Raw genomic sequence first — 24032 nt, 5'->3', positions numbered from 1 at the left:
ATTAAAGTTTACAAGAAGATAACAGAAAAAAAAAGAGAGGGGGGTAAACTTGTCTTTTCATTCGCAACGGTAGCTTGCTTAGGCCGATGGGTTTGCAACGGCTGCCTTTGCGTGCCATATTACTTGCGATGGCCGATGGCTAGCATGCACGTCGCTTGCTTGTCTATCATCGTGCTGATGCGAGGATCGGACCACACACTCACGTCGAACATATTGTTCGTGAATTCATGAGCCGGAGCAATATAAGAACCGGCCGGCGCGGCCGGGGACTCGCTCCCTGCCGGCGGCCGTGGCCTTGGTACCGCACGCGGTGGCGCATGCATGATGACGAAGGCTCGACGACGGAGTAGCCGGTAGGACCGAGAAGCTATGGGTAGAGCACGCCTCACGCGGTCACGCCACACCACCACCCTGCTGCGTGCTGGGCACACTCCACCACAGCTCGATCGATCTGGCGACTGGCGCACACCGCACCGCGCGCCGCTGCACGCACACGCGACTCGCCGGCGGCCAGGTGCCTCGCGCGCGCCGCCGCAACTGATCGATCCGAGCCGCGCGGACGTTAACTTTCTTTTCCTCACCTTTTTGTCGCCACTAGCTTGCTCGATCTGGCGATGGATCAATGATGATCTCGCCCTCAAGCTAGTAGTGGTTCGCGTGTACGCACGTCGTCGTTCAGCTAGCGTTACAGTCTTTTTCATTTGAAACGATCTCAGCTAGCGTGTGGTAGACCTCGCTCTGGATCGTATCGTATATCGATCGACGACCCGGCCATGGGTTCCCAGGGTCACGCAACTGACAGTGCTAAACTGTTTGCTAATGCCGAATGCTAACAGCTAAACTGCCCGCCTGCTTTTCCGGCTCCCTGCGCATTAGCCCGAGATCTCTGGCCGGCGGTATACGTTTTTGAGCCATCATGATCGATCAGTTCATCATCACTTTTGCTTGCCAGTACCGTGTTACGGCCTGTGTTCTGGCTAGTGCTACGGCACGTACAGATAATTGACCGTGTTGTTTGCCTGTACATTCGTTCAGAGACTGCGACCGACTACACACAAACTAAAGTTAGTTTCATTCCTTAGTGATGAATCGTCGTCAAACACAATTCATTTAGTTATATGATGTGTTCCCCTAGCTAGCTAGCAACGTACATCCCGTGCAGTCCTGCACTGATGTTGCTCAGGTAGTCAGGTCCCTTTTCCGCAGCAGTTGTTGTTGGCTCGTTGCATGAGATCCGCAGCCGCTTGCCTTTTCGATCCACTGGTAGTACAAGTACAACACTGCACTGCAAGCAAAGGGAATGGAAGGTGGGGACCACGCACTCACTCCTTGTCATCTGGATCAGTTCGTCAGGTCCTCGTCAGTTACGCTGCCACGCGCCGCCCTGCAGCGTCTCAATGCCGCGCCAGCACAGCACACATGAACGTACAGGGGGAGGAGCTAGGCTTCATGCGCCTGGTACGTACCAAGCCTTAGCTTTTTGGGCCCGCCCGAAGGCCAGTAGCGCGCAGCATCCATGTCCCACCTTGTGCTCGTGTTTTTTTTTTGTTTTTTTAAAATAAAACTTGAGGTGAACTACATTTTGGTATCACGTTTAACTTCTCTACTTAACCAGGATGTTGTGCAAAGTTTTGTTTCCTAAATTGTTAAAATTTGTTAGAACGGTGGTTAGAAAAAAAAGAACTGTCCATCCAGAAAAACTGTAAAGTGTAAAAAAATAGAAGGTACTAGTAGGCCGGTAAGTGAGTTGTTGGGCACCTTCCATTCTATCTCAGTCACCTTTGTCCAAAAACGAAATGAAAAACCTTTGCCTGCACAGCGGGAGGGTAAAACAAATTTGCACGCGAATCGTAATGCACACCAGTGGTTCAGCACGCGCCTGCGAGCGTGACCTCGCCCGCGGATGACGACGACGGTCTCCGAGGGACCAGGTGCTCTTTATGGATAGTATACGCCTGCTGCAATCGGTTATATCTCTTCGTGTAAAAATCGTCGGTGCATGCAGTTGTAAATTTCTTATGTACAACTACTACTACTTGGCCTTATTTCTAAATGGAAAGTACACACAGTGATCATCGTTGAAAACAAATTAAACAATGTAACCGAGCGTCCGAGCCGCTTGTACAAGAGCTAGAAACAGCTTGTGTGGGCTGCTGGATTAGGCAGGGGCACACAGCTGCACAGAAGAGGATCCTCTGAAACTTTCAATCTCACTGCCATACGAGTCCCATCGTGTTTGGACCTACGGTGACGGGGTGACGTAGAAGACACAAAGTTAAAGGATCTTGTTCCCAGCCGCACAGGTTTGCTAGCCGAGTCCGGACTGCAGAGATGGGGGTGGAGCCAGGGGCGAAGTCACGTTAGGCTTGCCGAGTGCATGCACCAGGAAAAAACGATTTCAGTAATTAGCAACTCAATTATACCACTTGTGCACTCCCTAAACTCCAATTAGGTGCACCACCATCCGTCCATCCAGCCCATCAATAGCCATGCAGCACAACAATCAGCAGCTTTCAGCAACTCATCAACCAAGCGTCCAAGCCCACGATGAATTTTGCAAGGGGCGTACATCCGGAGACTGGAGCAGCTGCCGCATTCGTGTGCGCTGCGCGTGACGAGCTGCACTAGAACACAAAGCGTCCGTCCGCGAAGGAAGCAGCTCGCTCGACCAAACGCATCATCCAAGCCCCGGAATCGTAGAAAGGTGGAAGAGGGAGGCGGCGCTCGCGTCATCACGGTTGTTGCGGTACTCCTCCTCGTCGGAATCGGCGCCCGAGGCCTCGAGCGATCATCGTCAGCTCCTATTTTTTGTTAAAATCTTTGATCTTGAGAGAAAATAGTAGTCCATATTATGTCCATTGCTTTGCCGATCAACTTCAACTAGTGGTTGTAGCTGTTGCTAGAAAGCATACATGCATTGCTGAATTTTTTAACAATATTTCTACCTTATTGAATGTGGTTGGTGGATCTTCAAAGAGAAGGGACATGATTCGAGATATCAATCTCAAAGAAGTTAGTAAGGCTTTGGAATGTGGGTTACTTAATACTGGGACAGGATTTAATCAAGAACAATATCTTCAAAAACATGGAGATACTCGTTGGAGTTCTCACTATAAATCTCTTAGAAGTTTAGTTAATTTATTCCAAACAATTATCGAAGTGCTTGAATTTGTGGAAAAGGAAGACAGGGATGGAAAGGCAAGGGGTGTTCTTGTGTACTTCCATTTTTTTTGAGTTTGTGTTCTATTTGCATCTCATGTTGACTATTTTGACTATAACAAATACCTTGTCTACGGCATTGCAACGGAAAGATCAAGATATTGTGAATGATGTTAATTGTGTGAGATCTACTAGAAACCATTTAGATCGAGTTCGACGAGATGAGTGGGAGAAAGTACTTGAAGTGTATGAGTTTTGTGATAAACATGATATTTCCAAATTGGAAAAGGACCGAGGCTTACATTGATCCAACCAAGCTAAGTAAAAAAATAGGAATTACTAATAAGCATCATTTTCAAGTTGATTGTTTTAATGAAGTTCTTGATTGGTTGCTGCAAGAGCTTGATAGTCGTTTCAATGAGACTACCTCTCAATTGCTTGTATGTTCAGTTGCATTCAACCCAAAAGATTCATTTCATGATTTTAATGTGTTTGATAAGCTTAGATAAATTATATCTTGCTGATTTTGATCATATGGAGTTGAGGGATCTTAATGCTGAGCTTTTCCTTTATATTGATGATGTGCATCAAGATGACAAATTTGCCAACATACATATAATTATTGAGCTTTCCTAAAAAATGATACAGACAAGGATACATCTTACCTATCGTTTGGTTTTTCGGCTTTTGAAGTTAGTACTTGTATTGCCAGTGGCCACAGCTACAGTTGAGAGGATATTTTCTGCCATGAAAATTGTGAAAACATAATTGCGCAATCGTATGGGTGATGAGTACATGAATCATAGTCTCATTTGCTATGTGGAGAAAGAAAAAATGTATCGCTTCAGGAAAAGTGGAAATCGAAAATACTAAGAGGTAATCAATTGATTTCTTACCATTTTTTCCATTGGTGAATCAATTTTTTTCTTATAATATTGGATCATCTAATTAACATTTTTTTAAGTCATTGTCTCGTCAAGGAGTCAACTTAATAGTGTATTTTGCCAATTGTATTCCGACCATATAATATTTTGTTGGTGTTTATTAATATTAACTATCAAGAGTACCAGATTCTCCATTTTGATAAGCATTTTCTTTGACTTTGTATACATTGGACAAAGTGACTCGGATCCTCCAGGCTCTAGCTTCGCCCCTGGGTGGAGCCCGGAGGCATGGAGCAGCAGCTCTCCATTTTGATAAGCATTTTCCGAAGAGCAGCTGCCCTAGCGCCTGCACGTAAGGCACATCAGAATACATACCACTGCACCTACCTGCTGACCTACCTGCCATTTTCCCGGTCCAGCCCAATCAAGGCGCTCCAGCCTCTCACCCATCTCAGGCCCTCACACGTACGAGTAGGCCACTAGTATTTGGCCCATTTAAGTGCTAATTATCGGCAGCGAATGGTCCTGCTGTTCTGATGCAGCTTTAGCTGGCGCAACTCGAAGACAGTCAGGATTGGGAATTTTGCTGTTTTATACAGGGAGCACAGAATCATGGACTTTGAAGATTCAAGCAAGGGTGAAGGTGGAATCTGTTCTCATGGCAGAGCTAGCTGCTCTAGCCTTGGCTGCTAGAGTAGCAAAATATTTGCAAATCCAGCACATGTGCTTTGCCACAGATAGTAGCCAAGCTGTGCAACTTCTACAGAAGGATCTGGCATTTGCCCCTTGGAGGCTTCGACAAGTGCTTTCAGAGTTCTTACAATGCCAAGGTCAGCAACCTCGTCAGGTAGTGAAAATTAGACGTCAGGAGAATTATGCAGCTCATTCACTTGCTGTTCAAGCCAGAGCTGTGACTTCTTTCACCTCTTGTAAGGGGGTGTTTGGCACACAGGGGTTAAAACCCCTGTCACATCGAATATTTGGATACTAATTAGGAGTATTAAACATTGGTTAATTACAAAACTAATTGCACAACCCCTAGGCTAAATCGCGAGACGAATCTATTAAGCCTAATTAGTCCATGATTTGATAATGTGGTGCTACAGTAACCATTTGCTAATGATGGATTAATTAGGCTTAATAGATTCGTCTCGCGATTTAGCCTAGGGGTTCTGCTATTAGTTTTGTAATTAGCTCATATTTAGTCGTTCTAATTAGCATTCGAATATCCGATGTGACAAGGCTAAAGTTTAGCCCCTGCCTCCTAAACACCACCTAATTTCTCCTGCTCTTGTGACTTGCATCAGTTAGGTTGTGTAGGTTGCTCAACGCTCCAGAATGTATCCTGGGGTCAGTACGACCTCATCAGTGTACAAATACGCTTGAAATGAAATGGAAGTCCTTTGCCAAAAAAAAGTGCTAATTCTCTAGCGAGCTATCTTGCGAAAGGTAGGTAAGCAACTCATCTAAAGTCCATATAAGCCCATGCACAATATTTTTTTAACATCCATCAACATTTGTTGACAATCATCAACATTTTTTTAAAAAAATCTGACTTAATTGTTATCAATATTTCTCGATATCAACCAACATTTTTTTATATCTACCAGCCTTTTTCTCTAACTTTTTTTACATCCTGCTCAACAATTTTTACATGCACTAACTTTTTTTTCACTCACCAACATTTTGCTCAATATTTTTTTTACATTCATCAACTTTTCTACATAAAAAATGTTAACATAGTTCATATAAAATGTTGAGATAGTTTGTTGGGTCGTTATGGGCCAGTTATTAGGCTACTACTAGATGCATAGATATCTATCTTCCGGAGGATGGATAGGATTTCTGAATTCTCTAGACACCTAAGATTTCAATGTTAAATAGGATAGTTAAATATGGGCTTATTGCGACTAATTTGTACATGGATAAGAGCTAATTACGGTTAGAGCTAATTAGCCTAGAATTAGCTAACGTTTAGTCTATTTTAAACTTTAGACTATTCAAACAGGGAAAGTAAGTCTGCCGTCACGTCGCGCCACAAGCCATCAGGCCATCGGACTGGGGGCAAGCTCCGGCAAAGAAACCCAGCCGATCGGCGAGGACGCCGACCGTGCGTCCCACGTACGGGGTACGGTCACGTACTGCAGCGCACGAAAAAAATTCACGGATTCGGTCCGGCCGATACCATCCAGTACATGAGATTCGATCTCAACTTGATCAGCTTGCAATCGAGTGCATAAAACACTGACCACCTATAGTATACTATAGCATCTATGCATTAGACGATGGAGATTCCATCTTGAAAAAAAAAAAAAGATGGCGAGCCCACTAGCTTGATTGAATATTTCACGTAAAGGACTCACAGTAAACATCCTTAAAAACCAATTATTGTGTAGTTTTAGGATTCCCCAAATGAATTGTTTCACATGGAATAGTATGATCCAAGATCCCAAGTAGTAGAATGTAAAACTTTTTTTTTGTTCTTCAACGTACAAAGGCCCTGTTTGTATACGCTTCTCCTAGCCACGCTTGGATTATAATCTAAGTAAAGATTTTTTCGCTTCTCGCTTCTCGTAGTTCAAATTTCTGAAACGGCTTACCACATAAGCGAGAATCGGTGGAAATAAGCAAAGCGTTTGGTGGGATTCTCACTTATTTCCACCGATAAGCCGTTTATAAGCGGAAACAAATAGGGTCAAAGAATCAGCAACGCGACCAAAGGATAGAGGCCACGTGCCCCCCTCCCCCTCCCACACACGCACAAACACACATATGGTGAAAAAATTTCAATGGGCATGTGTTGACATGGGCAAGGAGAATGAAGGTTCTACTAGAGCTATATGGGCGGATCATTAGATGATGGAGTTTCTATCTTTTTTTTAAAAAAAAAGCGATGGTGAGAGCCCACTAGCTTGACAGACTCTTACAGTAACCACCCTTCTTTTTTTTCTTAACAACATAAAGAACATCCATCCATCTAGCTTCCCAATTGTTTATCATAATGTAAATTGTTCCACATGAAACGTACGATCCAAGTAGTAGAATGTAAAATCAGTGGTGAAAAATTTCAATCTCGCTTCTGTGAACTTCAAAACACTTTTACACTTCATCTCCAGGAGGATCTAAGTGTACCGAAACAAACTAGTGCATGTGATGTCCAACTAGCTAGCTATTCAACATGCAACAAGTAACACATCAACTATGATCGTAATAAGAATCCAAGTAATCTCAATGTATATTTTATTTTTACATGTGTAATCTTTTAAGAAAAACATGCTTAAACAATAAGGTGGATGTAGTCTAAATACACGTTTAAGAGTTGTTTGTACACATCTTTACAATGGTGGATGCAGCAAAGAATTTGAGGGAGGCAGGCTAATCTCCTCCTTCCTCCGTATCTCCATTTTTCTTCTTTCCTCCTCATATTCCTCCGATCCATCTCATCACCATTCGCTCCTTTGCCCATGCATCTTTAGCACTATATATTCACTTGACATGACAGTATTGGGTATAACACAGTGATACAATACATGAATACATGATTAGCTTTAGCTAGCACCTCTTCATTTCCCTGTCAAGTAGTAGCCGCGGCGGGGGGGGGGGGGGGGGGGGGGGGGGGGGTTATGCATCCAAAAGGAGCGTTGAGTTTATCGGGTATGGCGATCCGTACATTTCCATATAACTCCCTTCTTCCCCGACATGTATTTGCTATCCAGTGGAAACCGCCGGAAAATGCTCAAGTCGCTGGCAGCGACTTGTTTACAAATCAAAGGGCGGTGTTGTAAATTTTAAAGGGCGATTTACATGTAATATGTGCAAGCGCGTGTGCGCCCAGGAGTCCTCCAACGAATTAAACTTGGGACTCGTTTGACTGGGCTGTCCATGAGCTCTCGTTCGCTTGTTTTACCACTTGGGATTCCGAAAGCATAGCCCAAGATTGCTGCCGCCGCCGTCATTTGGGTGTGGGCCTTTTGGGCCTTGTTGGAACTACTACTAGCAGTAGCAGGCAGGCAGGGGGCCTAGCCCGTCCCTCCCTGCTTTGCACATGTAATGCGCAGCGCGAGCGCACAGTGGCATCAGCCATCATCGCCCATCGGGCACGTTGTCCTATGGGCTGCACAGTACGAGCCCATTTCGCTTTTCGCGACCGTGTAAAGCCCATTTTTAACCGCAATGTAAAAAACCTTTCGCGACAGTCTTACGGTAGTAACTCTTGAGCCGCACATGGTCGTAGCTGGGCCCCTGCACAGATCTAGCAGATGCGACCGGTGCCGTCATCACTGCCGACCATCCACTGCATTAATCCCTGCCGCCGTGACGAAACACATCCCCGAGCGAACCCGGGCGCCGTCCCCACGACACGCCCCGTCGCACGCGCCGCGCCGCGCCGCAGCACCCTCCCTCCCTCGCGTCGCGCAACACCAGGCAGGGCCGACGGCCGAAAGCGAAAAGCCCCTTTTCCTCTCGCTTTCTCCCCCCTCCCACTCCCAGCCTCCCTCCCACTAGAGACGAGACCAAAGACCCACGCGGAGCGGAGCGGAGCCGAATCGAACACCCACACACACACACTCACCATGGGACTGAGATCCCTGCTCCTGCTCCTCCACATTGCCGCCGCCGCCTCGCGCTCCGAGGCGGCCGCGTTCGGCTCGCCCACCACAGGTGATGAGTCGCGTCGGGGGTTCTTCGATCTCGCACTCCTTCCTCTTCTCTTCTGACTCACTGCTTGCTCCGGTCTCTGGGGGCTGGTTGCAGGCAGCATCGTGAAGCAGCTCTCGTCGGTGGTCAAGTGGCCGCGGGGCGCCGCCTCCCCGCACGGGGCGGCCAAGCAGCCTGCCCACTCCCAGTACGCCGGTGAGTTACCCGCGCCCTAATACACAGGGGGTTTGCTTTCCTGGGGGATTAGCTAGCTAGCGGGTTTTTGCGCGGGGATAGAGGATACCAATGTTGCCAACCCTGCGTTGCGATTTGTTGCTTCCTCTGCTGCGATTAGCCCATGTACGGCGCTCGCGCTGCTGTAACCTGTAAGTCTGTGACTGAGAGCAGAAGACCAGGGGGGACAAATCGGTTGTACAAGGGATGGGATGGGGGAGATTTGAAAAAAAAATGTAAATCAGAATCTCTTGGATGGGATAAGAAGCTTAAGCTGTTCAGGAGAAATGAGAAGTATACTTAGACAGTGACGCGACCTGGGCTCGCCCTCATCAGTCAGAAACCACCCCTGTTAGAGTAGCATTTGCTCTTCACTCTATGCTAGTACATGATTTTTTTTGCGTCTCTGTAATGCTGTAAGCAGGCCTTCCACCTAGATATGCTTCTGTTCAGATTTTTCTTATCCAACTACATGTTGTAAGCAGGTCTTTTGCAGCTTCTAAAAGCAAAAGTATCTCGCACTGCTACAGTGTTACTGACTCGGTTCTGTTTGGGTTCAGTTCAAGTGGCAATCTATTTCTGACCTAACTGCTAACACAAACCTACCTCCCAGCCAAGTTCAAATGGGCGCTGAAGTTCAGTTGTCCCGTTTCTAGAATGATGTTAGCCGAGTCTAGATCCAGCAGGTCAAACTGATCTGGTTTTTTGCTTCATTTATGGCCCAAGGCACTGAATACGTGTTACAGGTGCCAGCAATTGGAGATATTTGTGTTCTTGTTTTATCACTTGGTCATTGTATTTGGCTGTTTTTCGCAGATGTGCATGTGGGTGTGGCGCTGCAGTTTGAGAGCGGCTACTTTGTCGAGACGCTTGTTGAAGGTGACAAGCTTGGTGTCACGCCGCACACCATCAGGGTGTCCCCTGTTGAGGGTGGGGAGCTCCTTGCGGTAGACTCAGCACATAGCAACATTGTGCGAATAACTCCGCCGCTGTCTGAGTGTATGTTCTCTTCCCACCACCTCATTGCGGTGTTTTCTTCGTTAAATTTCTTTTTATATACTACACTGTACTTTATATGTGGCTCATGTGGTATCCTTCTGGTGGATAGTGGCCATAATGTCACAATCCACACTTACCATGATTATATGTTAGGGAAGTTTCAAAGAACAAACTACCAAATACTATTCTTCAGGCATACTCCCTCTGTCCCTTAATACATTTGTAGAAAATATTAGCAATATTTATATTTTTAAATAAATTAATTATGAAAATAGATTCAACGATCTATCTAATGATACTAATTATGTATCATAAATATTAATTTTTTTTAATATATATTTGGTCAAAGCTGATTACGTTTGAATTCTCGGGAAGTGAGAACGACAGATAAAAAGGGACGGAGGGAGTATCTGTTAGACATATCAATGCTAATCAGTGCATGCTAATATTTTGTGATCTTTCTTTTTAATTACTAAGGGCTACTCTTTTAGTAACAGTGCTTGAATGTCTGATATTTATATATTTAATATCACACTGTTCTTAAGGCTCAATGCACCTTACTGTGACCTGATCCCAGTCACCTGTCTATTTTCCATTCATACAGTAATAAGTGCAGTTCAGGTCTCGAGTTAACTTAGATCATGCATATGTAGAGAAATGCTATGGAAAAAGATAACAAAGAGAACTGTGCTTAAACAAGTATCATCCAAATGTTGTAAACATAAGTCCAGCAGTGTGGACTGATAATATAGGAGCTCTGCAGATAGCAGGGGAAGACTAGTTGCTGGTTCATTCCAGGGGCATTCTGGTCACATAGATGGTAAACCAAGTGATGCCCGATTCAAGCGCCCCACAGGCGTTGCGGTTGATGATATGGGAAATGTCTATGTTGCTGACACTGCAAACTTGGCAATTCGAAAGATTGGGGAATCAGGTGATCAATAGTTTATTAGATATGTGATTTATGCATTAGTTATGCCAACAATTAGTGAATGAAATTTCTGTGCAGGAGTGACCACCATTGCTGGTGGCAAATCAAATATCCCAGGCTATAGGGATGGCCCCAGTGAAGATGCAAAGTTCTCTACTGATTTTGATGTGGTGTATGTGAAGAAAATGTGCTCTCTTCTGGTTATTGACCGTGGAAATGCAGCCCTTAGGAAAATTGCTCTTCCGCAAGAAGATTGCACTTATCAGGATTCCTCCCTCCTATCTTCAGGTTCATTCTCTTTCACTTTTTCTATTAATTGTGCAGTGTATGTCGATGTTTCTGATAAGAAAAGGGTAACTATCCAACATGTCATATTCTTGAGGTGATGATGTGCCAAGTGCAATTCCGAGATGGTTAGTTGGAAAACAGGAGAAGTAAAAATATGCCAAGTGCTGTGTTGACACCTTTTCGTGGTTATGTGCAAAATTATTACATGTATCCATGATACTATATATAGGGATTAAACACAGCAAAATCATGAAATCATTTGGTATTTACTATTTAGATCTTTCCCTTTTAGGACCAAATTTTATATAAGGCTCCTGGTTTATACTTTCTTGGCTCCAATAGGCTGGTAACAAACTCAGACCCCCATACGGGAGTACCACAGACTATGTTTTAAAAAACTGAGGTGGCAAGATGGGAGTGAAATCAGAAGGTTGAAGAAATGCTAAATAATCCTATGCTGACTTCTAAATAGCATCCACTGAATGTCTGAATGTAATTTGTATAGTACCATATAGTCCATTTAAGAAAGAGGATACTCCTTAGTCCTTATATGCCAGCAGGATAACTCTCCAAGCTATGATCTGCCATAAAAACACACTATACCGTGAACGCTGTCACCGTAATTTTGTTGCGGGTTTAGGCTTCAAGTAGATGTGAAAAAACCATTTTGAACCATGTCATATTCTTGAAAGACAAAGAAAAAGGAGATTTCTGGTGGTGCCTATGTATATCATATGAGGGAGAAGAACTGTATTGGCATTTTTGTTGTATTGGTCCCCTTCTACTTTTCCCTTTGTTTCTTTTATTTGAAATACGATGATGTAAAGCTATCTTTTCATGCCCCACTTGATGGATAAACTTGTAGTCCTGATGGATCAAGTTTAGGGAAACAGGGATAACATGTCTGCCCATGTCAAAATGCTGACTGAGGTATTTTTTATGGCATATAAGGAACCTTTTTAAGAAATGCAGGTATAGTGTCTCTTGATCATGAAATGTTTTATGTAAGTTCTTTAAGACGTTGTCAGGTATAGTTATTCACCTTTCTAAATTCTTTATGAACCTCTTTAATTAGTCATGATGTAGATGCAATGTCACTTTCTCACCCTTTTAGAAGACCATAGATGAAATGATCACTTTCTCTCCCTTTAAGAGTATAGCATTGATGACATTATTACTTTCTCATCCTTTTAGAAGAACATGTGAAACCATTCTTTCCATCCACATCTGTCCTAATAGTATCAAAGCGGTCATAGGTGTACATGCTATATTGTGATCTTAACGCTAAAGTTTATAGGGAACTGTAACTTGGGATGATGGGATCTACCATATCCCTATATCTCACATGTTGAGATTTGCATGGAAAATTCTTGATTCCCATGTGGTCCTTGATAGACCTGTTTCTCTATAATTAATGTTGTCATCGCTGGATACCATACGTGTAGCTAGCTGAATAATCGATCTTTCGCACCACTGGTTTATCTTAAATGTGATAATCCGAATTGTGATTTGTGATTAGTAGTTTCATGATGATTATATCTGGCAAATGTATCAATATTGATGGCTAGTCATTCATTTGTTGATGTACTTGATCTAGTATTTGCAAAATTTAGTTCCATACTTAATCATTTGTACTGTACACAGATATCATATTGGTCATCGGTGCTGTTGTGGCTGGATATATCTTTTCTGGTTTCCAACATGGGTTTGGATTTTCAAGCTCCGAGAAGGTAGTTGTTTGTTTACACTTGTTCAATATTGTCTATTTCCATATGTTTTCCCATATGAGATGCATATTTGTAATCTCAATGAAGCACTTGGTTTCGAAGTGTTTGTAATCATGCTTAAATAGCATCCTGTTCTTTCTCAATATATAGTGGGCCGCAAAAGAAAATATTTGTAATCCTGCTTGCATAGTAATTTTTATCTATTGATGCCAATCCAATCCAGGTAGAGGCACCTGAAAACGAGCAACACGAGAGCAGCACTCTTGGGAAGCCACCTCTGGTTGTGGAGAGCCTGAAAGAGGAACCAGGAGCTGGATGGCCATCCTTGGGGACGCTTATTTCTGATCTCTTGAAACTTGCTATCGAAGGAGTGGGGAAGTTACTTCTCAGCATTGTCCCGAAGAGGAAAACAGACCTCACTCCACTCAAAGACAGGCTCGTGATGCCCGAGGACAGAGAGGAGACCTCGACAGCGCAGAAGCTCAGCAGCACGCCAATGAGGCCCGAGACGCTCCACGCACCTAACGCTGTGACCGAGACGGCCCCAAAGGCCCAGAAGAGCATCAAGCCATCCAAATTCAGGGACTCCACCCTGTCAAGCAAGCACAGGTCCTCCAAGAGGCAGGAGTACGCCGACTTCTACGGCACCTCCGAGCCCGCCGCGGCGAGCGCCAAGCTCCCAAAGGACCGGCTCCGCCACCGCCACAGGGAGAAGAGCGGGGAGGTCCCCTACGGGACCGCTCACCCCGAGCCGAGGCCCGCCGAGGCGAAGCCGGCGGATTACAGCGACCCGAAGTATGATCACTACGTCAGGAGCAAGTACGCTGCCGAGAGTGGGTACAGGTACTGAAGCTAGCCTCCTCGCCGTCCCGCTGGCGAAACAGCGTGACGAAATCTTACGCCGGCATCTACCTGGCAATGTTGTAGTGTGAACCTCCACAATTGCAAAGTGGAAGTGCTGCTTATGGTGGGTGCCCATGAGAATGCGGCAAAGTAGTGATCCTAGTTAGGTGGGTGGGAAGTGGGAACCTATGCCGACTGGCATCCAGTTTCGGGATGCCCAGGTGTGATCTTGGCAGAGAGCGACATGTAGCCTAGCGTTAGTTTTGATCGGCAGTTAGATGTATCCATCCATCATCCATGGTTGTGGTCGCCTGTGACCTGCGGCGCGTGTCGGTGCCTGACTGGAGGCGACAACTCGTGACTGCCAGGTAAATAACCCCTTGCCGAATCAGTGATCCACAGGTGCTGTTGCTGCTGTAAGCCCAGCTGTTGCTGCTGCTTGGTAGGCTTGCTGTCCCTAAAAGTGTGTGTCTCTGAAAGCGAGGCCTCGTTCCGGTCGGGTCCAGTTCTGTTGTGCGAAAGCTGTGGCCATCCGAAACCTGACTCGGAAAGAGAGGGCGTCGCGTTGAAGATGGTGTCGTCGTGTGTGGTCTCTGTTCTATTAGTACGTTCTTCCATGGCCGGCGTGCCCCTGCCGAACTTTGGTCGGGTCCATTCCGCATGTGGCGGAACGGGAGAAATTCACTAGTGGCAGGCCAAAGCGAGGGAGACGAGCTCCTTTTGGAGAACTCCGATGTCGCGAGCGGTGGCAGTCAAAGGGTGCTTTCCTTTGTTTTTTTGGGAGGGGTCCAAAGGTAGGCTCGCTCGGTGGATGAGCTGGTCGCGACGCGACCGATGTGTAGTAGGCCGTTACGTAGACCGGCCTATCACGACTCGTATAGTGACGGGAGCGGTGGCTCCGCCATCATCATGTAGCTGGACGCCACTCTCGGGAGTTGGGATTGGAACCTTCGCAAATCCGGCGGTCTATCCTCTGCAGAGGCATGGAACAAAGATGGGAGAGGTAGGTGTCATCCAAATGTTGGCATGCACGACGGAGCCCTAGTGGTCTCCGGCAGCCCAATTTTTTAGAAGAGCCGCAGGAGCTGTCGCTCGCAAGTTGCAAAGGTGTTCATGCCTACTGTATTTCTTTTTGGGAAATCCGGACGGCCAGGACGTCAATGGTCAGGCGTTAGTTCGCATAAGAACATGCCCGCAGCCTAACAAGACCGAAACAAGGCCGGAACAAACGGGAGGCTACACGCCCTCTCGGGCACCAGAGCATGCGATGAGGCTCCTTAACGATCGAAAGAAGAAATATGGGCCTGGGCCTTGGCTACTCTACGCGACTACGCGTCGATTTTCAATGCACCGCCACTTGGATTTAGCAGCTCAGTAAAGAATTTAGAATTGCACTACAAGTCAGGCGGGCTGGTGGTAAGTGGCGCGCACGCAGTTGCATCTCATCTCATCTGACCCCGGCATGTGCCAGCAGCAACGCTCCGGTGCATGCATCCCAGGATCGCCGGTGGACCAGACACGCAAGCAAGGGATTTGGAAATTCCGGAGCCCGGCCCGGCCGCCAGGCCAGAGAAGAAATTGCCGTGGCGGCGGCGGCGCATTTCACACCGCACCTGGCCGCCGTCAGAACGCCACGACGACGAGCCGGACGGATGGTTGGTCGGTCCTAGGTTGTTCACTTTGGTCTTCTCCGGTTCGTCGTTGCTGATCCTCTGTCAGTCGAGCTGTCCCTGATTGCGAAGTTGGAGCGGTGTGTACGATAACAACTGGGATCGTTATTTTGGTCTCATGTTTTGGTCTCTAGGACCAGGGTGAAATTTACATAGCTATAGAACTGTAGCAGAGGAATGATCTTATGGTGGGCAGAAATGAGGAAGCAAGAAGGTTACAAGCAGAGGACACCACTGCCACGACGAGACAAACACTAACAAACAGATGGATGCGGCGGACGAACTGAAACCGGAAAGGACGGCAGGACGGCGAGCCCATGATCCCAAATTCCCGATAGACGGCGTGCCAATCAAGGTTGGGCCCTGGTAGCTATCTACGGCGGACGGCGCCGTTGGTCCCTAGAACACTCGACTAGAATCTCACACCTAAGACTTGTGACATGAGCATTTTAAGCCCGGCCCGGCTGGGCTTGCGGGCTGATCCGAGCCCGATGGGTTTTGGTCCACCCACGCTCGCTTCCGGGCTGGCTGTGGTCAGCGAAAACAAAGCTAAAAAATCGAGCCAGCTCGAGTCCACTCAAATGAATAACTTTACTTATTTTTCTACTTAAAAAAGAACAAGCGGCCGGAGCCCAGTTCCAGAACTTAGTCGACAACGCCCATGGAATGGTTGTGAGCACACATTTTCAGCTCGAAATGAACCTAGCTTTTTTCATCCCGGTCCGCAAAATACTTAGGTCTAATGACATGGTGAAGCAGTGATAAGGCAAATAATTGCATGATCTAAACTATTGACATATTACTTTAAATCATTATTAATTAGTACGGGATGCATGTCAAACTTTCGCCGGGATGAAAAATATATTTTTTAATATAAACTTACCCATTACCATCGGAGAGACTAGTTTGCCCCTGTGCCATAGGGTACAAGTTCAAATCATTTGAATGGTTTGGGCAGAAGATCTGAAAAATCCAACGGAAAATCGTCCGAGTCAATTTGGCGCTACCGTACCATAAATCCTGACTCCCAATTTATTTTCTACCCAATATATAGAGGCGTAGATATATAATTAGAAAATGTTGAATTTTCAGAGAGCACGATACCGTCCAATCCAATTCTCGTCCTCGTCGTACACTTGGAGACGACGATTACATTTCCTCATGTGCCGCCTGCATAATTGACTACGGAAAAACGGATCCGTTCAACGGCACGTCACGTCAAGCCATCAACTCTCGCAACCCTGCATGTCTTCTTAAATTAGCAATGTGTTGAACAGTTAAACCACAAACATATTATAATATACATATACGTATACGTATATGCACCAGCTCAGGCTTCATCTAGTAGGAGTAGCTTGTATCTCCCAGAGTACTCGCAGCACGCTTCGTCCTGCTGATCGATCGATTCGTCCAAGAAATCAACGGTAGGTACAGATCGCCCCGTAAAGAATTGATTGATGCAGTTGCTACCTGACGTTTGGACTTTGACGGCTCCCATCCATCACCTACACGAGTTTTTGACATGAATGAACAGAACAGTAGCTTGAATGCGTACAGCAATCCCCAGCCGTACCCGGACCTGACTATTCTCCTCGTGACCCGTCAACGAAAACGACAGCGATATATCAAAACATCTCCCAACCAACGCTGGTTGATTGAAAGAAATTCGTGTAAAATGGACCGATTTCCCCTGAAATTTGAGAGGGTCTAATTTAATCATTCATCTTCTCTTTTCTCGAAAGCGGTGTACAGTCACGCAAGTTTCACGCGTGCACACCCAACCTTATGATTGCATACACGCATACTATTGCACTCCTATAAATGCAAGAGATATAGATCAGTAGATTTCGAGATTAACAAGATCATCAATTCATCATATATGCCTGGTTGCAAATGAGCATGCCGCCTATATTTAGAAAAAAAAAACAATTAATAGTTTCGGACTTCCAGGTGCGATTTTTTCGACCCAAATCTGAATTTTTTTTTCTCCATCTGGCCCGACTTTTGCTCAGGTCTACTAACGACTTCACAAAATACATGAACTAAAAAATATTTGATAAGTTTTTGACTTGAAACAATGGCAGAAGCAAGGTGAGGACAGGCTGGGGGCTTAGGCCCCCTAACACACTTCAATCTCCACTAAAAAAAAATTCAAATCTCAACTATGAAATTGCACTTTGCACTGTGTTGGCGAGCGGCGAAGAAGAAAGAAAGGAGAAGAGGAATGTCATATGAGTTCTAGATGTTATCCACATTCCATAGTCAATATCCTGTGTCATCTCCTGAAACGTGGCGTGGCTAATTTGGACTAGATGATTGACTTAAATAGTTTAGGAACTTCAAAATACAATTTCGTAGTATTGGGACTCGGGCAAAGTATATGTAACTAAAATATCCAGAACATAAAGATTTTTTTTTTTGAAATTGAGAACAGATAAATAGCGCATCGCTGAAGGGCTCTTTGTGGCGTTTTGCGTTCGTGATGTGGCCGACCGAGCACCCACTCAGCATCCGATGGTGCCGGGGACAAAAGGGGTCCTGCCACAGCTAGATAACGCACGTCGTCAATAGCGCAAAGCCAGAAATGAAATGGGATCCGAGACCTACCTCTCTTTTGTTCGAGTGCCTTCAACCCCTTTTCCTTTTGCAGAAAGGACTCGAGATTTTTACGAACACACAGATAGAGAACAAGCTGACCATGGGTGATGTGGGCCATGGCCATGGCGGGAACTGCACAGTGCGATTTGGCTCGAATCCAATGAACTTGGCTATTATCTGATTCAATCCTCAAGATAAGCTGCCATTTGTTCGTTGGCAGTTTGGCACAGTGTTTTCGGTTGCTTTTTTTTTTTGGGTGTGTTCCTTGTTACTCCAGGTTTGGTTTTTGCTTTCAGCGTTAAACATTTGTGTTTTTCAATCGTCGGTCATGCCTAACTTCCAAGACTTAGGGGTGTTTGGTTCCTCCCCCTAAATTTTAGTCCCTGTCACATTAAATGTTTAGATACTAATTAGAAGTATTAAATATAGACTATTTACAAAACCTATTACATAGATTGAGACTAAACGGCGAGACGAATCTATTAAGCCTAATTAGTCCATGATTTGACAATGTGCGGCTACAGTAACTATTTGCTAATTATGGATTAATTAGGCTTAATAGATTCGTCTTGCCGTTTAACCTCCATTTGTGCAATTAGTTTTATAATTAACTCATATTTAGTCCTCCTAATTAGTCTCCGAATATTCGATGTGACACGGACTAAACTTTAGCTTGAGGAACCAAACACCCCTTTAAGTTTGGGCTGCCTTGACTTAGGGGGTGTTTGATCTTTAGTCCTGACTAAAATTCATGTCACATCGAATATTCGGAGGCTAATTAGGAGGACTAAGTATGAGCTAATTATAAAACTAATTACACAGATGGAGGCTAATTCACGAGATGAATCTATTAAGCCTAATTAATCCATCATTAGCACATGTTTACTGTAGCATCACATTGTCAAATCATGGACTAATTAGGCTTAGTAGATTCGTCTCGCAAATTAGTCTCCATCTGTGCAATTGGTTTTGTAATTATTCTATGTTTAATACTCCTAATTAGTATCTAAATATTCGATGTGATAGGAATTTTAGGAGGTGATCACCGAATTCAATGTGTCAAATTGTGTTTCTGTATGAATTAGAAAGCATACGAAGACCATTGGTTCTTAAGGCCACAACTCTACACCAACTTTATACCAAATACAGTACACAAGAAGACAATTAATAATTGGGGCTAACTGCACCGAGCTAACAAACACATGCACTTGCTTAATACATTCCCTCAGTATGTTGTTTTGGTATTTTCAGATTTATAGTTTTTTACTATGTACTGTATCTATATGAATAATAAACTATTAACCTAAAAGTACTAAAGTGATGTGAGGTAGGTTTACTTTATAAATAAAGATAACATGCACGAGCAAGGAATAGAAGATAGCTCGAAAACAAATGAAAAACAGAATGTGTCAATTCCAGACTGGACCAAACAACAATGGAAGATCCAGAGCCAACCTCGACGCCCTCCCTCCCTCCCCACAAAAGGAAACTCCATTTGAAGAAATAGCAAGAGGCAGGCAGACTCCGCACCATAAAAAAAAAGAAAAAAAATATGAGCCAGCCTTTTCATTTACTGCACTCAAATGCAGGAACACCACTCCCTGCTCTTGTGGTCGTACAGTACCAGCGGCTGAGGTGAAGCCGTGAAGAAGAGATTGCCTCGGGGTGGGGTGAGTGACGGTGACGGATGACGCAGCAGGGCCGGTGCAACGGCACAGGCCACAGATGAGGTGGGCGACGCGCCTGGCCTGCCTGCCACCGCGCAGGCCCAGGTCGTTTTCCTCTCCTTCCCCGCGGCCCCACCCGCCTGCCTCTCTGGCGTGGCAGACTGCGGACGTTGACTTTCTCAGCATCGTATGCGTACGAGTCCCAAACCAAAGGTCACGCATCCCTAGATTTCCAACCCTTTTGAAAGCCTACGCAGAGGCTCCCGCAGCCCTACGCCTTGGTTTTCAAACAGGCCTGTGCTTTGACCACTCTACCCCTGTTCAAGTCCTACGATGCTATGCTACTACGAGCACCAGTTGCCCTCCATTTCATTTTTCACGAGCAAAAGCTATTTCCATGCAGGATAGGAGCCTGTGAGCTGCGATCTTTTTGGGGAGACTAGTGGTGGTGCAGAACACATCTGTGTGGTGAATCAAAGGGAAAAGGAAACTAGTGTCACTTGGCAAAGCGCCATCGGCATTGTTCTGCTAAGTGGTAGGACGGTGAAATTCGTGTGTCACTTTCAACTCCACCTTTATATATTGAAAACAATAGTCTAGGTGAAAAAAATATGATCCTTTCAAATACCGTGTGATCATAAGCAATGGGTAAATATCCATGAGCATGATGGCTTCAAGGCATAAATATTGCTCAGAAACAAATTCCATCCACCAATAAAAGACATGAGACGTAGTACTTCTTCGGTCCTTAAACAATTTATTTGTGGACAATCTATAGTTTTCGACCCTATTCTCCTTGCTTGTGGTCGGGCCTGGAAAGCATAACCAAAGACCATTTTAGCCTCTGCTTTTTATCTTCCCTTCGACCATGATATTCAGAAAGTTTTTAGAAACAGTTTAGTTTAGATAAAGGATTGTCAAAATAAAATTGATTGAATGGTCACATGAAAATCCTCTCGTTTTTTAGGAAACAGCTGGAAAATCTGGAGTTCAGCAAACAAAATGTTAAAAAAATGACAATGTAAAAAAAACCAGACATGCAGCTGGGGCCCAGAACGTCAGTGAGGCAGACTTCAGAACCTCCCGATCCCTCCAGTACGCGTAGCGTTAGCACCCGGCACGTCACGACTCACAACGCGCGCCGCTTATAGAAAAATAAAAAACAATAAAAAACCGAAGGAAACTAAATAAAATTGAGAAAAACCGTGGATCCCAATGGAAACCGAAGCGAGCGAAACGCCCGAAGCGAGGAAGGTTGACATGTCAGCGGCTGGCGCCGTGGGCCCACCGCTCACCTCTAGAAGACGAAAGCCGTGGTCGGGGTCGGGGCCGCCTCCTCCTCCTCCCCCCTCTCCCCCCTCCTCTCCGCCTCCGCCCCGCTCGCGGCCGGCCGCTTCTTCCCATCCGCAGCCGGCGGCGCCACCGCGCAATCCGACGCGAGCGGTGGTTGCGCCTGCGCTTGAGCGAGCGCGACCATTTCCGCGTGTCGCCGCCCGTCCCCCACCTAACCTAACGCCCCACCCCCGCAATCGATCGCCTATCCGCCTCGCCTCGTTAGGCGGGGGAGGGGGCCGGTCAAAGGAAGGGGGGAGGGGATTCCTCCGAGCCAAGCGAGGGGCCTGCCTGGGCGGTCCCTGGTGCCCTTTGCCCATGGCCGCCGCGCCTGCAGCGTCGGCCTCGTCGCCGGTCGAGTTCCTGCTGCGGCGCCCGCCGCCGCGGCAGCGGCGGAGGCCCCCACTGGCCGGCGCGTTCTTCGCGCCCACGGGGCTGTCGGGCGCGCCGCTGCTCCGCGCGCTAGCGTCGCTCGCGGCGGACCTGCTGGCGAGCCCGCGCCCGCCGTCGCAGCGCCGGAACCTCGACGCGCTCATGCGGCGGCTCGCGCTGCTCTCCGCGCTCCTCGACTCGCTCCTCCTCGTCCTCGGCGACGAGGGAGAGGCCGCCTTCTCCGACGCCGCCAACCTCTGCTTCCGCGAGCTCTACGTCGTGCTCTTCCGCGCCGACCTGCTCGTCTCCTACGTCGCCTCCGCCGGCCGCTCGTGGGCGCTGCTCAGGGGGCCCCACCTCGCCGCTTCCTTCCGGGACCTCGACGCCGAGCTCGCCGTCGTCCTCGACGTTCTTCCCGCCGCCTCGCTCTGCCTTTCGCGAGACGCGGCCGAGCACCTGGACCTGCTCCGCGCCCGCTGCCGCCGACGCGCGCCGGGTCAGTACCACGACCTCGCTGAGGCCGCTCTCCGGGACCGCCTCCTCGCCGCCCTGCGCCACTTCGAGCTCGGCCAGCCGCCCGACCCCTCCAAGCTCAAATCCCTCCTCGCCCAAATCGGCATCTCGGACGCCGCTTCTTGCCGCGTTGAAATCGACTACCTGGAGGAGCAAATCCTGAGCCAAGAGGAGGACACCGACCTCCCCCTCATTGGTGGCGTTGTCGCCTTGCTCCGGTACTGCCTCTTCTCCCTCTTCGACCCCGGCAACACAAAGGTGTTGCGTGTTTGGCCATCGATGGGTGACAGGCAGCGGCTGCTCTCGTGGAGCAGCAGCGACGACAGCTCCTTCTCGGTGCCCAAGGAGTTTTCGTGCCCGATTTCTTTGGATTTGATGCGCGACCCCGTGGTGGTCTCCACTGGGCAGACGTATGACCGGCCGTCGATCATACAGTGGATCGAGGAGGGTCATTCTACCTGCCCCAACTCCGGCCAGGCCCTCACCGACAAACGGCTTGTGCCAAACCGGGCGCTCCGCAGCTTGATTTCACAGTGGTGTGGAGTGCATGGCTTTCAGTTTGATTCACCGGAGAGCAACGAGGGGATGATTGAATGTGTTGCTGCATCGTGCAGCAGCAAGGCAGCAATTGAGGCGAACAAGGCCACAGCAAGGATTTTGGTCAGGATGCTGAGGGAGGGATCCGATAGTGAAAAGCCAGTTGCAGCTAGGGAAATCCGGTTGCTGGCAAAGACTGGGAAGCAGAACCGGGCATTCATCGCCGAGTTGGGTGCGATCCCATTGCTATGCAGGTTGCTGTTGTCGTCGGATTGGATGGCACAGGAGAACGCGGTGACTGCGCTGCTCAATCTGTCGATCTATGAGCCAAACAAGATGCGGATTATGGAACAAGAGGGTTGCCTTCGGCTTATCGTCAGTGTGTTGAAGAATGGGTGGACTACGGAGGCCAAGGAGAATGCTGCAGCAACGCTCTTCAGTTTATCCGTGGTCCATGATTACAAGAAGAAGATCATGAATGAGCCAGGGGCCGTAGAGGAGCTTGCCTCTATGCTGACCAGAGGGACACCAAGGGGGAAGAAAGATGCAGTGATGGCACTCTTCAACCTCTCAACACATCCAGAAAGCTCAGGTCGGATGCTTGAGTCATCTGCAGTTGTTGCTTTAATCGAGTCACTAAGAAATGACACCGTGTCAGAGGAAGCTGCTGGCGCTTTGGCTTTGCTGATGAAACAGCCCACCATTGTGCATCTTGTTGGGAGTTCCGAAACTGTGATCACTAGCCTTGTTGGATTAATGAGGCGAGGAACTCCAAAGGGCAAGGAAAATGCAGTATCAGCTTTATACGAGATATGCCGTAGAGGTGGATCAACATTGGCACAGCGTGTGGCAAGGATACCTGGATTGAACACAGTAATACAGAACATCACACTCACAGGAACAAAGCGTGCCAAGAAGAAAGCAAGCTTGATTGTCAAAATGTGCCAGAGAAGCCAAATGCCATCGGCATTGGGGCTAGGAAGTACCTTGACAGTGGTTGATCATTCATTGGTAGGGAACAGCACATTGAGGCGTGCTGCAAGCTTTGGCAGTGGGGAGTTGTCAAACCCTGTGTCAATTTCAGTGCCCGTGCCCTAGATGGAAAAAGTTTCCATTACAGAGCCCACATAATTGTCACATCTGGGTGAGTTTTGTCCCCAAAATTCTTTCATTTCATGCTCAAATGAAGGTATACAAATTTAATCCAAAGAATCAAATATATCAGATGTGCCTGTGTGTATTTGGTTGTGAATAACTGTGCAGATATAGATTTACAGGTAGAATTCCAGCTTGATGTTTCCTTGGCAAGCTTGGAAATTATTTATTTTTTTGTTTCAGTTTTAAAAACACCGAATATGTATGCTACTTGTTGTAAACTGTTCACATAATTAGTAGTTTACTTTGAGGCAACATTGGAAAGAAATGATATATCATTTCACCGATGGACTTGTAATAGAACAGAGGATGAATTATCGCAAACGTATCTTGAACATATACTTGTCTTGCTTTTTGATCTCGGGACAAAAATAAGAACTGGTGCTGGTTCTAGCATAGGAGAGAGAATATGTGCCAATCTGAATAATATCCCCAAAAAGGCAGAACGTCTTGATTCTTGAAGATAATCTTAAGCTGAAGACAAC

At 46.7% G+C, this 24032-nt stretch overlaps 2 protein-coding genes across 2 annotated transcripts; both read left to right on the top strand.

The window, feature by feature from the left end:
- The first annotated feature begins 8476 nt into the window (after nucleotides 1-8476).
- Nucleotides 8477-14143, top strand: LOC101764086. Its single transcript, XM_004951304.4, has 7 exons — nucleotides 8477-8705; nucleotides 8799-8897; nucleotides 9732-9914; nucleotides 10678-10848; nucleotides 10924-11133; nucleotides 12778-12863; nucleotides 13084-14143. The coding sequence occupies exons 1-7, from the start codon at nucleotides 8618-8620 to the stop codon at nucleotides 13708-13710; spliced, it is 1464 nt and encodes a 487-aa protein (XP_004951361.1). The 5' UTR covers nucleotides 8477-8617; the 3' UTR covers nucleotides 13711-14143.
- Nucleotides 14144-20966: 6823 nt separating this feature from the next.
- Nucleotides 20967-23886, top strand: LOC101763692 (U-box domain-containing protein 4). The gene has a single exon (XM_004951303.3). The coding sequence runs from the start codon at nucleotides 21289-21291 to the stop codon at nucleotides 23488-23490; it is 2202 nt and encodes a 733-aa protein (XP_004951360.1). The 5' UTR covers nucleotides 20967-21288; the 3' UTR covers nucleotides 23491-23886.
- The last annotated feature ends 146 nt before the right edge of the window (nucleotides 23887-24032 follow it).

This window comes from Setaria italica, chromosome I (genome assembly GCF_000263155.2).
Source record: "Setaria italica strain Yugu1 chromosome I, Setaria_italica_v2.0, whole genome shotgun sequence".
Classification (NCBI taxonomy): Eukaryota; Viridiplantae; Streptophyta; class Magnoliopsida; order Poales; family Poaceae; genus Setaria; species Setaria italica.
This window is presented reverse-complemented; position numbering and strand designations above follow the sequence as displayed.

Bases quoted from the DNA above. Each gene is read 5' to 3' on its own strand.
- LOC101763692 (XM_004951303.3), top strand. From the start codon at position 21,289: ATGGCCGCCGCGCCTGCAGCGTCGGCCTCGTCGCCGGTCGAGTTCCTG.
- LOC101764086 (XM_004951304.4), top strand. From the start codon at position 8,618: ATGGGACTGAGATCCCTGCTCCTGCTCCTCCACATTGCCGCCGCCGCC. The intron at 8,706-8,798 runs GTGATGAGTCGC...GGCTGGTTGCAG, and splicing joins GTTCGGCTCGCCCACCACAG to GCAGCATCGTGAAGCAGCTC. The intron at 8,898-9,731 runs GTGAGTTACCCG...TGTTTTTCGCAG, and splicing joins TGCCCACTCCCAGTACGCCG to ATGTGCATGTGGGTGTGGCG.